Below are 16,188 nucleotides of genomic sequence, written 5' to 3'. Positions count from 1 at the left end.
GCAATTAGCTACCTAGGAGCTTTACTTGGCTGTTACATTTTTATACATCGGAATGTAAGAGACTGTGTTTGTAAGAATAAATACATAGAATATTTCCACTGATGACTAAACATCATTTGCATTGATGCATGCTATTAACAGGTTTGTTGCTGCTTGAATCTGAAATGATCAATACACAGCAGCAAGGCAAATCTCAGTTTAAAAAAGTTTGTTTTCAGAAAGTGTTTGTATGTGCAACATATATTTGCATATGTGAGCAAGTGTGCATGGGAACACACAACTGGAAGCAGTGCAATACATTTTCTTGTCACAATTTATAACTAGCTACTACATCATGACAGATCTGGAAAAATTCTCAACCAGAGAAGGAAAAGCCACCCATTGTAACTTTACAAAATTTGAGTAAGTGTCCCTACCCAAACCAGGGTCTGTTTCTCGAAGAACAGATGACAGATCATTTGCATGGGACTCATTGTAGCTACATCTCCTGTTAAATGTGTCTAAGTGTCTGGAGGATTTAATTAAGCATGGTCAAGTCTAACATGGATGAAGTAATTCCTGATGGTAACGATCCATTGTATTTACAACACACTTTGGTTTTTTAAAAAAATAGAGATTCCTTTGAGGAGGATTTTTTTTTAAAACTTCAATTGTAGTTGTGGATTGTCTAGAGTAACACAACTGAATAAGTAATAGGCAGATAAAGGATTTTCTCTGTAGTAGCAAAGAGGTGGAGATGCAGAAAGCTTCCTTCTACCTTCTGAAAAGGTATAAGCCTGTACTGCTGACATAAGTGCATTTATTTGATGTTTTGATGCAATTGTTCCACATGCATCTATAGACATGGATATGCACATGTATCATGTACACATACCTGTACTTTATTAATATTGGCATTTCAGTTTCTTATTTTGATCGTAACTTACTCTTTCTAGTTTGGATACGTTACAGATACGAACAAAAAGATTGAAGCCTGTCAGCAAAGGTGCCGTATCACAGGTCACATTTCATCTGTACTGCCTCTGCTAGACAATACACATGCCCAGTGGCAATCTGACAAAAATAAACTTGTTTCATCTCCAAAATTGAAGAGTCAGACAATTACTAAAATAAACAATTTCTGATTCAGATGGTCACAAAGTGACAAGGTATGTTGAAAATGCTAAGTCCACCGACAGAGGAAATCTCACTCAGAACAGGCACAGTCCAGCTCAGTTGAGCAGATGCTCAGATTAAGGCCGTGTCCCTCACAGAAGAACACATCGGAAAAAGCTGCTTTTCTTTTGCTGGTCTGGTGTGATTTTGACTCCCTGGTTGCTGCCTTGCGGGCTATTGCCTTCCTGAAGACGCAAAGAATATTAAGTTACTTATTTATACTTAACAGCTCCTAGCATCATTGTAAGACCTAGCAGCCATACTTCATCGATTCATTTTGTTGAATCAAGCCTGCCATATACAAAACCCGTTACTAAAATCAACAGGAGTCTTCACTCATTTATTTGAGCCTTACATCAGCCACTACAAGAAGTCAGAGAACTCCATCTGCTACTTTTGGCTTTGACTAACATCCACTGTGCCTATTCTTCTTTCTATAAACTCAAAGATAGCGGAGATTAAAAAAAAATTAAAAATTACAGAACATGTTTGGCTCTTGCTGAAACACTTAGGAATCGTCAGCAAGACCCAAAATATTACAGTTCTATCAGCACACGTAGCGTGCCCAGTAAAAGTAGAAGCAACCTTTGTTAACTTTGTTTTGTAAGGAACAAACTTTGTTTGTTGTACAAAAGATAACCAAATAATTTCTCAGGACGCTTTTGCAAAATTTATTAAAAAACTAATTAGTTCTTTATCTATTTTTAAACATACTGGTTTGAAGTCCACCCTGAGGTATGACGTGGGCCTCCTATATGTCTAATTTATACTATTCCATTCTACAGACTGCAACAGCAAGAAATATCATTAAACTGCTCTACCAGTCATTTGACTTTCAAGAAAACAAATAAGCGATAATTTTATCTAGAAAACCTCAACCATTGCAGCTAATTCCTGAAATGCAGAGACAATTCTTTATAAGCCAAGCTTGGCAAAGCTAAAAATAAATTTCTATAACCTTCAGTGCATTCCCCATTAAAAAGACCATGGAATATTTTTTATACTCTGTGAAACAGTACTTGCTATTTGGCTTTTCGTTGTTGGGTTTTTTCCCCTATTTACATACAGTGTGCACCAAGTAAAGGTTACTCACCAACTTCTTGTCCATTTTTGCTTTGATATCTCTTGCAAGAGTGAAAAATGCCTGCGACAAGTCAAATAGTTAAGTGTTACATGGTTAACAAAATATATTCTAACATTTTTGTTCAGTAATAAGCTGCCTTCCCGAGTTTCTACATATGGAGAACTCCTGAAGAATGTTAAGTTTTCAGGTTTTTTCCCACCACACTTCAGGTTTTAATGCTCCTTTCCCGTCTTTCTCTGCACCCTTTCTAACTCCACTACCTCCTTTCCGAGCCTGAAAACCACAACGGCACGCACCACCTGCGGCGGGGCACATCCCTGGTTTATATCATGGCAAAATGTCACCCTTCATCAATGGCATTATCGAATGCGAAGACATAAGCCGACTTTTTCAGTGTGCTGCTCTAACACAGATTGCTGCAGCAGCCTTGCATCATGCTCTAAGCCCCATATTAAATCATTCTGCGTAAGGTTGGTTAGACAATGCCTTCACGGAACGCACAGATACTAAATAACCCATCTGAAGTATCTAAAAACAGAGTTTTGCTTCCAATGGGGATGGGCAAGTGTTCTCATTGCTTGTTTGCACAAACAAGACAATACATATAAGAGAAAGGTGACAGTACTTACATTCTCTATGTTTATATTTGCTTTTGCGCTGGTCTCCATAAATTTAATTCCAAAACTTGCAGCAAGCTGAACAAAAGCAGGTTTCACGTTAGTTGGGTAACTGCGGGAACAGCTACAGATATAACCAACCGTGCAGGATCTGCCCTGGCACGACTCATAGCAACCTGGGGATTTACTCGATTTGCAAAAATCGGGAACTAAATCTCACTCCTATTAGCACCTATTCTTGCTGGGTTCTGTTCTTCTGTTTCAGGCTCTGCACACACTTTAGTCTGCTCCTTTGTCTTTTATTTTTTTCTCTTGCGTAGGTATCTTGTCAGTCTTGTAACATCAGCAGTGCCTAAAAGCACCTTCTCTAACCTAAGTACCATCTGACGCCAGAAAAGACAATCCCGTCTACTTTGTCTCCCTGGCTTTAAGCCAAAAAGAGACATTTCCTCAACATCAAACTCTAGCAAGCTTTTTCGTCCTTTTTCTAAGAAAAAAATCCAGCTTGTCGCTTTGGATCCAACACATCTTGACCAGATAATTGACAAGAACTCTTAACACAGCCTCATCTTTTCATTAGAGTGGGGAAATGTATTGCAGCTACAGCTTGGGGAATGATCAATAGTTCCGCTTAGAAATACCCCAAAAGTGCCAGAGCAGCATACAGACAGTAACGAACGCAATGTTTATACTCTGAAAAGTCTAAGTTGGAATATATTAAAGCCACGACACTTACCTTCTCCCCTTGCTCTCTAGAAACTTGTCTTTTGTCGTTTGCATCGCATTTGTTCCCGAGGATCATTTTTTCAACATCTGGAGAGGCGTGCTAAGATAGAAACGGATCGCAGAGCGGACTTTGGCTTGGGTGTTTTTACACAAATATTGTCAAAAAGATGAGGCGCACATCAGATACTGCATGCAGAGATGCTGGTGCTACGCATCTTCCGCAGATTTACGGGCCCCCCCCAGCCCCCTCACCCCAGCCACTCGCTGCACGCGCCCAGCGTGCCTCCTGCACGACGACGGCTCTCAGACCACTTGTCATGGCAGGAAAACACCATCTTTTAGGTCCCCTCATCACTAAGGCCGCAGGCCCCGCGGCCGGCTCGTGTGCCAGTGCAACAAATTACTGTCAACCAAGACGTTCCAGAGGTTACTACTGATTTTCATTGCATTTATTTTCCAAGTACCCATCAGCATGTGAATTCAAAAGAAACTTAACACTCCTGAAGCAAGTAAGTTTCAACTACTTTTGGAGGAAGAAATAGCATTTTTAACATTCAGTAAGTAAATAGAGAACTTACCTCTTCGATATTCCTCACCCAGTTCCGAATATTTTCGAAAGATTTTTCATTGGTGATGTCATAGACTAGCATAATGCCCTAAGGATTAAAAAGCAGAGAGACTGTTTCAGCTACCGTCAGTTTAAGGAAGAGTTAAAGACTTGTCCATAGCAGAAAGTAGCAACTTAACAAGGACTATTTTAAAAACAACTGGTTCACAGATCTAGGCAGCGTTTACTCGCGGTTTGCACCTTGCTAGATAAGGTGCGTGGGAGGTGTATTTATAGAGCAGTATTTATTCTAGGAGCTGCCACACTGGCCCGGCGCAGCTCCAGCACGGCTCAAAACAGGAGCCCAGCTGTAAATATTTAGCCATGCAGAGCTGACCCGTCGGACGAAGGACAGTTGTGTGTGTTCCACATCAAACCCAGGTGATGCGGCTGCCAAAGCCGAACCGCCCGGCTGGGGTGTCGCACGCCCCGTATCGCTCCTACCATTGCTCCCCTGTAGTAGGCGGTTGTGATGGTTCGAAATCGCTCCTGCCCAGCCGTGTCCCTGGAACGGAAAGAACACAGGGCATGATGCAAGCCTCTGACACCATCACGCTCACATCAAAGCCACCAGAAGTTGTAATTAACTATTGTTGAAGGAGTCTTGAGGTGCACTAGGACTACCTTTTAGTTTCTAGGATATCGTTAACTGCTGAAGGGCACAGCTAGAGTAAAAACTCAGGGCAAGCATCACCGCCCCATGCCGTACAGACACCCGGTTATCAGACATTAGCTTTAGGAGGAAAGTCTTACCATATCTGCAGTTTAATTCTCTTGCCATCTAGTTCTATAGTTCTAATTTTAAAATCAATACCTGGAAAGAGAAGTAACTAAATTAGTCGTAGTTTCTGCCCAGGACCAAATTAACGCTTTTCCCTCCAACTTCGTTCGCAGCGGCAAGCGCCGGCACCGCGCCCCCTCCGCGCCGAGCAAGCGCCGGCCAGCTCACGCCCGGCAGCGCGGCCAAGCGCGCCCCGAGCCACCGGCCACCCCCGCCGCGCCTCGGTCCGTCTCCCTGCCGGGACGCGCCGAGTGAACCGGCAACAACCTTGCAAAAGCGACGGCAGCCGCAGCCGCGGCGGCGCAGCCAGGCTGCGCGCCCGCCCGGCCCCGGCCCGACCCCGAGCCTCGCCAGCCGCCCGCGTCTCCCCGCTGGCAGCGAACCCGCCGCCACCGCCCGAGCCAGGAGCCGCGTCCGCCGCAGCCAAACTCGGCCGGCCGGAACGAGCCGTTTCCAGGCCCGCAGCCGGACCCGCCCCCGGCCGCGTTAGGCGGGACCCCCGGCCGCGCTAGGCGGGACCCCCGGCCGGCGGGGCCCGGCCCCCCCCATACCGATGGTGGAGATGAAGGTGGCGTTGAAGGCGTCCTCGGAGAAGCGGAAGAGCGCACACGTCTTCCCCACGCCCGAGTCGCCGATCAGCAGCAGCTTGAAGAGATAGTCGTACGTCTTCGCCATGTTCGCGGGCACCGCCCCTCCGGCCGCGCCCGCCCCCCGCGCCACCTCACGGGCCGCGCCGGCCGCCCATCACCTCCCGCCGCGCGCTTACTGGCTGAGCCCAGCGCCCGTCACCGCTGCATCCAACGGGAAGAGCACCGGAGCCGGCGCTCCATTGGCGGGCGGCCTTCGCCCGGTGTGTAAGCGGCGGCACGATTGGCAGCTCGCCTCGGGGCGGGTACACTGTTGAGCGTCACTTACTGCCGCGGGCGGAAGGCGCGTGCGGCGGGGCAACGGCGGCTCTTAAATTGCGACGCCACGTCTTTAACCAGCGTGGCGCGCTGGTTCGTGACGTCACCCAAACAAAAGCCATACGAAAAGACCGTGACGAGGCCTCGGTAACTGTGAAAAATCGTTTAATACGAAACGTCAGTAACAGGCGCACCGCGCAGGGCGACACTACTGCTCGGGTACAGCTTCTACCAGGGTTTATATAAAAACGACTAATGAACCGCGAGGAAAAGCTACAGCCGCGCTACCGATAACCGGCGGGGATGAAAAACAAGGGGGCTCACGGGGGCCCGGCGCGGCTCCCGCTCTCCCGCGCGCTGCAGGAGCGCCGGCAGCCGCTGCCTCCTGGAGGAGCGCAGGCGGGTGGGGCTCAGGGCCGCGCTGCTGGCGTCAGAGGCGCGAGACTGCCGCCAGGTTACGCCCAAGGCCTCGCGGATGTCTGTACTGTTCATAACTTAATTGTTTTTTCCAGGATACAGAGAGAGAGAGACAGAGAGAGAGGGAGGAACGATACGGTAAATGCAGACAAGAATGTTCCATTGCTGTTGGCCACCGCGTTCTTTGCCATTTCATATACAGTTCAGTTCGTTTAGTGTCTGGTCCAGTGTCTGGTGCAACCCCAAGTTCTCTTCTTTCGCTTGAGCAAGCTTTTCTGGTGGGAAATAAGAAAAAAACAAGACTGAAAACAGACATTGTTTTACAGCTTTTTCTCTTTAAATAAAACCCACAATTACTTACCTTCACATTCAAGACAACACTCTAACTGCATCCATAAATTGCAGCCAATTTTTTTGGTAATTGCTCTTGTTTAATGAGGTTTTTGGACACGTTTTATGTGTAAGGTGACAGACTTGCATTTTGCATTAACATATAATTTATAGGACGCGTCCTCCAGAGTTTTCCTTGTCCTGAGAATTTTTACCCGGGCAGATGGAGCACCACCTGCCCGTCCTCGTCATGAGGAGCTGAACATGTTTGCAATGTCATTCCTAGTGTATTTTAGGTCAATTATAAGGAAATAAACCCCAAAAGCTGGAAGGTAGAGGTATCTTGTTTTTATTGAGCTCAGTTCTTACAGAGGAGACGGAAGGATCGCTTGTGGAAGTTGCACAGAAACGACAGGTGTTACAGGCAAGAGAAGCTTAAGAAATGCAGGAAGTCAGAGCGGCCCCCGTGCCCCCGCAGAGGTGCAGATCACAAGGAGGTCATGTCATTGAGAGCATGGTCAAGCTCCTCGCTGATCGCTTTGTACTTCAGCTTCTGAGCGTACAGCTCATCTAGCGGTCACGAGGGCAGAAGGCACGTTTCAGCGAGAAATGCAGAAAGAACAGTCCAGAGGAAGAGATGTACAGGAGGAGACACAGCCAGAAGGCAGCAGCCAAAGCAGTTGGGGCGGAAAACAAAAGAAGAAAACAGATGCGCAACTGAGTACCAGTATGAAAGCAAAAAATCCCACCGCTGCCAGGTCGGAACCTGCATCTACGTTTCCTTTTTGAAATCTCTCAAAATTATTTTTCAGTGATCAGATTAAGTAAGGTTCTGATCTTGTTATTAACAGAAAGAGCCCTTGAGCCCACGTATCTGAGAGTTGGCCAAAATCATGTTATTGTTAACAACTTTTTGAAAGAGAACCTCTTTCAGGAAAGCTTCCTCCGGCCGGGAGGTACCATGTGGGACGGACACGTCCGGTGCACACATCATGCCCATCTACCGATACGCTCGATGAGTACTTCTGTCCTTTCCCAATAAAATCTACTACCCACTCCTAGAATTCTGTTTTCTGATTTGAAATCAACCACTTCTAAATGAAACTGGAGTAATTTCTTACCTTCCAGGTCATCAATAGACTTTTCCAGTTTGGCAACTGTTCTCTCTGCAAATTCAGCACGAGTTTCAGCCTGGAAAAAAAATAGATAGAGTAATTGGATGCTGTTAAAAAATGATGCCAAAATACAGTTTGGGGATGGATAAACTTACTTCTTTAAGCTTGTCAGAGAGAATCTTGATTTCTTCTTCATATTTATCTTCTTTTTCCGAGTACTGTGAAAACAATAGACACTCTTTAAAGGAAGTTGTAGCAACAATAATACATGGTTATGAAACTGTGACCTATTTATAAGCACTTTTCCTTTTACAACAGCTGTAAACACCCTTTCCAGACTTTCCTCCTTCTCACCAGGACATTCCAGACTCTGGTTCGTGTACCATCATTTTAAGACTGGCCACGTCCAAGTTGCTTCGTGCGTCATTTTAGACCTTAATGGCAGTACCTTCTTGTGCAGCACAAAAACCAGCTGAAGGTTCAAGAGAACATAAAGCTTTCCATCCCAAGTTAGACTAGCCAGAAACAACTGTTTCATGAAATAAAGTGTTTTAACAATTTTCACTTAAGAGGGCAAAAACCACGGAACGAGCAAGGTTGGAAAATCAAGAGCAGTCGGCAGCATACTGGTGTGGGAAAGGGACATCGAGGTCCTGGTCTGAAGCAGCGCTGCAGGTAATTATCAGGTTACTGGTTGGGTTTGGGCAGAACTGATGCGGCATCATCAACAGTCTCCGTTAAACAGGCAGTCAGCTAAACCCTTTCACTTTCTTTGTATTTTGGGATTATTTCTATGGATTTCCAAGTTTTGACTTTGCCCCTATCCCATAGTTTACTGAAAGAACCAACCTTTTCCGATTGAGCTTCCAAAGACTTCAGGTTGTTAGTGACATTCTTTAACTCCTCTTCAAGGTCACTACACTTACTACGGGGGGGGAAAAAAGTATAAATTACTACTGTCCCTGTTATGACTTAATTTAATTGTCAAGAAGTCTAAAAATACAAGAGAGAAAGTAATGGTAAAATCTGAAAGGAGAAAATTGCGTGTATAGGGTACAAAAAGCGCTTCTACATACACTGCGTGCCTGCCTACCAGTAGCAGATTTTTCTAATGAAATAGAGCTTTGACCTTTACTGTATTGTGAACTGCTTCCATGTGTATGAAGTTACTCACACTTCGGACACCTCTGCACGCTCTTCAGCTCTTTCCAGTTCACCCTCCAAAATAACCAGTTTACGGGCAACCTGTAAAGAGAAAATAGCTGTATCAAGGCAGTTGGTAATTTCTTGTACGTTTCTCTCAAACCACTATGCTCCCGCGTTTCTTCTGAATGATGGAATTGGATTAAAATGTGGATGCACAGACATGACAGACTCTTGCCCCAAATAACTCAGCTTCTGCAGTGTTCTTAGCACTAAATATCTAAGGTGCTGCCAAAGTCACTATTAAAATTGCTCCTTTTTGGGAATGTTCTAAAGTTGAACCAGCACACAGTAAAAAGCGTACAAAGAATGACTAGACTGAAGAGTAACAAAATTGTTCACAGTTCTCCTGTATATTTAATCATCTCCTTATCCCTTTTACCTCTTCATATTTGCGGTCAGCTTCTTCAGCAATATGCTTAGCCTCCTTCAGTTGCATTTCCTGAATTTCCATTTTCTCTTCATCTTTCATTGCTCTGTTCTCGATAACCTTCATTCCTCTGCAGAAGTCAAAGCAAGTGTGTTTAATGTAGAAGCATTTTAGCACTTTTATCTCAAAGGTCCTAGAGTGGAATTCAGTATTTGTAACCAAAAAGCAGCCCATCATGACCGTACTATCATGTTGTTCAAGGCTAACAGAATTACTCATTTAAGCTTATAAAAAAGGCACCTCTAGTTCGGGGTCTCTGACCTGCAATGTACTTTGGCACATGCAGATACTAAATTATACAGGAATATTTTATTCATATACATTCAAATTTTTTACCAAGGAAAAAAGAAAGGAAAAAAAAAGGAAACGTACCTCTCACTCTCATCCGCTGCTTTCTCAGCCTCCTCCAGTTTTTGCAAGGCTGTGGCCAGCCGTTCCTGGGCACGATCCAACTCCTCTTCCACTAGCTGGATACGTCTGTTCAGAGCTGCCACCTCGCCTTCAGCCTACATGAAACACAACCACCCAGAGCCGAGGTTAGGTCCAAGGCAGCTGCTGGCTGACAAACGTTCTCAGCTTATCAGTTTCCCTAAAACTGCAAAGGCTTCTCCTCGCTCTATGCAGGGAAGCTCTAGGATCCTTTCCGCCTCTGTTTTTTGTTTGTTTAAACTATGGCATCCCAGGAATTTCAAGGTATGGAGTATGTGCTTCTCCTTTCTTTGTTCATGGTACTTCTTGTTCCTGCCATGCGAGGAAGGACTCGACACCCATTGCCAATGGAGAACTATTTTCAGATCCCTTCACAGGGCTGGATCTACCCACAGAATTGAAGTTAAAAACCTGTGTCCATAATGGCTTGTTCCAAAAACTTCACAGTTGATTTCTGCGTTTTTGGTTTCATCACAGATTGCAGCAACATCCTGTCACAGCACACTGCTGAAGCTGAAGCCATTTCATTCTCCGTTACGGGTGCCTGAGCCTGCAAATGCTATGTAATGTCTACGCGGTCGGCTGGGCAGATGATACACTTAGCCTCAGCATGGGACAGTCAGTCTTCTTTGTAACACAAACAGGGCAAAATTAGATACGTTCTTAAAATAAGTTCACTTTCCTTTTTCATTGCTTCCTGCGGTACTTAAGGCATTAGGCAGAAAGCATTTCTTAATAATAAGGTCTGTTTATATATTATTGAATAAACTGCACAGCAATTGGGAACACTATTAATGTTTAAAAAACCAGACTAGGTAATAAATGGAGAGATTGCTGGGAGAAACGTTCGCATACAGACAACATGAACACATTGGTGTCTGTAAATACATTGTGTTTATTAAGATATAGCTCCTTTAATTGCTTGGTATTTGAAGGAAAATAAACACCTACTTTAGTCACTGCCAGGTTTGTGCACTGAATTGTCCCCAAATCTGAGCATGATTGCCATGGGTAAGATTAACCTTTTTTTGTGTCCTCCTAAAAACACTTTTACAGGCTGCGGAGCCTGGAAGGACAATTGTTTTATGCTTTAAACACTGTGAAAAAGACTTGTTTTGCTGCAGCTTCTCAAACTTGGTTACTGACCGCTCCTCCTAAGCTGGAGGAAGTGGTTTCCACTCAGAGCTGGACCATCTTGGAAAGGATTTCAGTGACTGATCCAAATGGAAGCTGACCCAGGATTCCTCTAGTCAGAAATTATCCAGCATTTCAGTTCTTTTCTGCCCAGTGCTATGTGTTTAACTTTCTCGATTTACACACAAGGCAGCCATCACGTAGAAAACTGGCATCAGTTATGTGGCAGTCTGCAGCTCCTTCCACTAGACAGGTCACTTAAGTCATATTTTAATTAAGCAAGATTCCAAAGCTATGGAGATGGGGCCACTGGGAAGCTGGAGTTAGTCTGGCTCCACCTCTCCCAGAAGCAGCCCGCAGTCCTTATACGGTAAAACTAACTCGCTGACATGTGATAAAATAGCAGGAAGATGCCGGGAAGGCTGATCACACACAATCTAAGTGAAACCAGCTGTCCAGCCCCGGGACAGCCGCACACTAGTGGAGAGTTCTCATTTCTCTGTGAAAAACCAGGAGGGAAAGTGATTTTCCAGCAGTTCGGACATTTCCCAGCTGTGCTGGAGCCAGCGGTGCGGCGCCGAGAGGCGGGAACTCCCCGCTCCTTGTCATGCAGCGCTTTTTCCTAATTAAACAGCCATTTCCTACTAAACTCCTAACCGCTTCCCGATGCGGATCGGTGCTCGCAACGCCTTTTCCGAGGGGAACGGCCCCAAAGCGCGATAAGCAGCGGGCGCCTGGGACGCGCCGCCGCCGGGGCCGGTGCCCCCGGAGGACGGTGCGGGCGAGGCGCCGCGGCAGCGGTTTCCGCAGGGAGTCCGCGGAGCGGAGCAGCGAGGGGGAACAGCCGAGGAGCGAAGGCAGCCGGCGGCCGAGCCGTCCTCCCGGAGCAGGGGGGAGCCAGGCGCGCCCCAGCGAGAGAGAGCCAGAGACAGGAAGGAAGGAGCAGGGCAGCCCGGGAGAGAGCGACCGAGAGAAGGCGAGCAGGCAGCCCGGGCGGTCTCACTTTCTCCCGCAGGTCCCGTTCCAGGTCCAGCTCCCGCTGGAGCACCTGGGCGCGATCCTCCGCCTCATCCGCCTGTTGCTGCAGGCACTGGATCTTCCTCTTCACCGCTTCCAGGGAGCTCGGCGCGGCCATGGGCGCGGCGCTGGCGGCGGGCAGGGCGCGGAGGTGCTGCACGTGGCGGAGCGCGGCCCCGCGCCTTTCAATGGGCCGATGACGTCACGCGGCTGGAGGTGGAGGTGGAGGGTGGTGACGTCGCACAGAGGAGTCGGCGCAAGCAGCGCCGGGACGGTCGCGCCCCGCCTGTCCCCGTCCCCCCTCCCTGCCCCGGCCCCGCCGGGGACCCCGGTGCAGCCCCAGCCCGGAGCCGGGCCCGCGCCGCGCCGCAGAGCCGGCCCTTGGGCGGGCCGGGCCGGCCCGAGCGCCCAAAGGTGGGGCTCGGCAAGCTGCGGCCTGGCCCCGCGCTCGTCCTGCCGCCCGCGAGCCCAGGCGGACGAGGGAGAAGCTAAAACTAACTGTTCTGACAGCAAAACGAGTGGGATGTGTGGCTGGGGCTACCTGTGACCGAAGCCAAACCGCACCCTTACACAGACCTCTGCTTCAGCCCCAGCTTCCCTGAAAGATCACCATGTTGCCTGCGTCGATTAAAGGAGATTTTGCCTTTCCCAAAGAATTCCCACCCACAAACTCTCCCCCCCCATTTCAGAACCCCGTGAATTCCCCATCATGCTCCCGGGCACAGCTACGTGCTCCCTGCACTCGGCGCAGAACTGCCAGTCCGGGCTCATTTTGGCAGAGCGGACAGGAGACTGATGTACCTGAAACGTAACACTGCCCTCCCTTATCCCCCGATCAAAGTGCTGCGATAGAGAAATTCTCAGCGAGTCTTATGATCCGTGTACTACATACCTACTGCAAAACACAGAGGACAGTTACAGGCAATATTAGCCGTAGGTACATACGTCAGTGGCCTTCTTTTCAGCCTGCTCTAGTTTTTCCTGGGCATCTTTGAGAGCCTCCGAGTACTTATCCAGCTCATCTTCAGTTCCTTTCAACTTCTTCTGCAGAGCTACCAGCTCATCCTCCACCTTTCAAAAGGGAAAAAACAAACAAAGTGAGCGTTTTGATGTGTTATCAGTTACAGTTTAATAGGGTTAAAATGTCTCTTTACTATTCGTTTTAACCTAATGGAACATACAAAGCAAAAGACCAGATCAAAGTTCTGCTGGGGCAAGTAGTCTGAGAACAACTGGTAGCAGTTGCCAGGGAGAGATCATTACAAACACATCATCGTTAGAACAACGTTCCCTGCCGCTGTACACACAGGATCTGGTTTGATACATAACTCGGTATAAGGCCTTTTTCACCTTATTTCTGTTTTGGACTCCACAACACCCTGCAGCAGTTAATTCTACAGCATAATTATAAATGTTTTTAAATTACATCCTTTTGTTTGCTCTAACACTATTACCTGATGATTTATTAGGAACTATTCAATTCCTGTATAGCTAGAAAAGACGAGTGGCTGTTCCCTAATCATCCTTCCTATGTTGTTCAAGACACTTCAAACCAAACGCGATACTCCAGAAGCAAGAGGGAACAGGTCTGGCTGGCAACAGACCCTGCTGTAAGCCAGAGGTGGGACTTGATGACCTCCGGAGGTCCCTTCCAACCTCAATTACTCTCTGACTAATTGTAGGCCAACAAGGTATGCTCCATCCTACCATGAGGTTCAGACTCTCTCCTCCATACCATATAAATCCATACTGTACGCTAGAACAGTACTATTTATAACCTGCTGGGAGACTGTTTAATGACAAACTGTCTCATGCTCCCTGAAGAATTTACATTATCAGGAGGCTTTCTGCTGATAAGGGCGCGCCTGCAAACCCATCTGCTCCATCTTTTCATTTGCAATAAAAAACAGTTCAGTCTGCAGAGATTTAGCTCCACCTTCTCATAAATTTAGTCTATCAAAACAGTTCACTCAAAGTAGTTTGTGTTTTTGGGCACGGGCTTTCTTCATTCTAACTTCAAAGATGGTTTTAATGGCATTTTTGGTAGCGTGTTATTCTTGAACATTGTTATGTTGCTATACTTTTACTCAGTGTAACCAGACAGCATGAGAGAACTGAATATGCTTGCTTGGGTGCGTTAACAGAGGGGCAATAAGCAGGCTGAAGGAGGTGACGTTTACTTTGTATGTGACGTTAAAATCACTACTTGAGTACTGTGCCCACATTAAAAAAAAAAAGCTGAAAAATTTGAGACAATTCAGAAAAGAGGAGTAAGATCAAAGATTAATTTTTCTCTTTTAGCTTTTTATTGTGAATTACCCTCATACAGATCCTTGAAAATTCCCACAAGTGTGTCATTTATCACTCTGTAGGAAATCACCTTTGATAACTAAATGTAAAGGAAGGCTAAGCATTCAATCACCATTAACTGCTCTGAATAACAATCTGGTGTGGCTGTTACCAAGTGCAGAAAGATTAGCTGGGAAACAGCGGCCCAACTGAACAGCATCTGTTCTAGGAAAGAAATAGGGACTACATATGTGGGACGATGTGTGCAGGTTGTAGAAGCTGACTATAATGACAGAAAAGAGACAAGTAGTTGTCCTTGTGGAGGGGGAAGACAGCAGCAGCTGGTCCTTTTGGAAACTTTTTTTCCTGTTGCTTTAGCTAAATGGATAATTGGTTGAAAGTTTAGTAATGTCATCCTGGATCTCAAACTAAACTTGAACATAAGAAATGTTTTTCCAAATGAATGCTAATAATGTATTATAGCAGTCTGAAAGATTTAGTAGAAGCAGCCACATTTAGAGGGTATAAAAGGAAAAGACATGGTAATTTTACAAGAAGTGCTATAAGAAACTTGCATGTAGTCAACTTACATTTCAAGACTGTTCTGAAAATACCATAGCTCAAACATGAGGTAGATACCCAGAATAAAGAACATTGAAAAGCAAAAGAATATGAAAATGTTATAATTAAAATTCAGTTAAAAGAAGAGCTTTCAAATTAAGATATTTCTAATTATTCTTAACAAAAAAATAATGCAACATATCTACTGTTGAGTCACAGCTGGCACCTCTAAGGGGCACTCTGTATACCAAGGACTAGTCAAGTGAACTTTATTAATTCACTTCAAGGAAAGGCTCAATTAATGTTTAGACAGCTGACTCTTCAGGAGGTACTAACACTAGTTCTACAGGTGTTCAAGGTATACAGCTTTGATTTGGAGTATGTAAGGCCTTTTCCATGGAATCACAAGCACAAGAAAATGAAGGCAATTATGTAAGATTCAAGAAAACTTAGATAAAGTACTCTTAATAATCTGTGGATAGTGCTAACATTGCAAAGACTCAGATGGCTGAAAGAAGTTAATAGCTAGTGTAACATCGCAAAAGGCAAAAAACTTCAAAAGAAGATTAGCTGAAAACCCAACTTCAAATTATTTTGCTTTCTGAATTACAAAGTTGCAACATAGTATTTTGTTACAGTTATTGCCACAGTGCATACGCAATCAGTGATTTTATTTCTACTTACCTGTTTGCATTTGTCCTCTGCCGCCTTCTTATCCGTTTCAGCTTGCTCTGCTCTGTCAATGGCATTCTCCTTATCTAACTTCAACATCTGCATCTTTTTCTTGATAGCTTCCATTTTTGCTAAAGGTTAGGTTGTATCTGTCACAGAACTGAAAGAATTCTGAAAAGTAAAATTTTAGCTGTTTAACAGCTTGGGCAGAGAAGGAAGTCGTACCCAGCCAAGTCACAGGGAAAATGAGCTCAAGTGGTTGTAGGGTGCTTTAAACGCAGAGACCCCTGGACAAAACCCAGATCTATTGGCCTCTTCTCTGATCTTTCATACACAGCCTTTCTAAGGAATGAGCTGGAACAGACCCACTAGAGGAATCTTCACCACTCCATCTCCTTATTTGGGTCCTGTTTTCTTAAAGAGAAAACAGTTTCCATTTTTAATCTTCTGACAGAAGCAAAAGTGTTGACATCTGAACACATGCTTGAAAGAAAGCTTATTAGCACCCCTCCGTGTCTGCAGAGAAATTAAACAGCCCAATAGATCTATGGGGATGGCCTGGCTTCCTATAATAACGGCATAAGACTAATGAAGGAAAGGGAAGGATCTTTTTGGATTATTCCAAAATAAATCCCTGCATAGAATGAAATAAAAAAAACCTACACTTAAGAGGCAGCTAAATTTATGTTATAAAAAGATGCAGGATATGTTATGAG

General features: G+C 45.5%; 2 protein-coding genes across 5 annotated transcripts; both read right to left on the bottom strand.

Annotated features, from left to right (window-relative positions):
• Positions 1-1,247: 1,247 nt before the first annotated feature.
• RAB8A (RAB8A, member RAS oncogene family) lies at positions 1,248-5,651 on the bottom strand (the record flags this gene model as incomplete). The annotated part of the gene is made up of 8 exons (XM_082011007.1): positions 5,522-5,651; positions 4,943-5,003; positions 4,634-4,694; positions 4,161-4,238; positions 3,593-3,682; positions 2,869-2,934; positions 2,249-2,299; positions 1,248-1,340 (listed from the first exon to the last, which is right to left on the bottom strand). Exons 1-8 carry the CDS (start codon positions 5,643-5,645, stop codon positions 1,248-1,250), a joined length of 624 nt encoding a protein of 207 aa, XP_081867133.1. The 5' UTR covers positions 5,646-5,651.
• An 833-nt stretch (positions 5,652-6,484) lies between these two features.
• Positions 6,485-15,748, bottom strand: TPM4 (tropomyosin 4; the record flags this gene model as incomplete). 4 transcript variants are annotated; one of them, XM_082010975.1, is made up of 9 exons in its annotated part: positions 6,485-6,567; positions 7,744-7,813; positions 7,893-7,955; positions 8,587-8,662; positions 8,912-8,982; positions 9,323-9,440; positions 9,743-9,876; positions 12,896-13,021; positions 15,485-15,748. In XM_082010975.1, 9 exons carry the CDS (start codon positions 15,596-15,598, stop codon positions 6,485-6,487), a joined length of 855 nt encoding a protein of 284 aa, XP_081867101.1. The 4 variants fall into 4 exon arrangements, with proteins under 4 accessions (XP_081867101.1, XP_081867103.1, XP_081867100.1 ...); XM_082010974.1 differs by lacking the exon at positions 6,485-6,567 and adding an exon at positions 7,110-7,192; XM_082010977.1 differs by lacking the exons at positions 12,896-13,021; positions 15,485-15,748 and adding an exon at positions 11,937-12,068.
• Positions 15,749-16,188: the final 440 nt, after the last annotated feature.

The sequence above is a fragment of the Phaethon aethereus genome (genome assembly GCF_964289735.1).
Source record: "Phaethon aethereus genome assembly, chromosome: 26".
NCBI classification, from domain to species: Eukaryota; Metazoa; Chordata; class Aves; order Phaethontiformes; family Phaethontidae; genus Phaethon; species Phaethon aethereus.
This window is presented reverse-complemented; position numbering and strand designations above follow the sequence as displayed.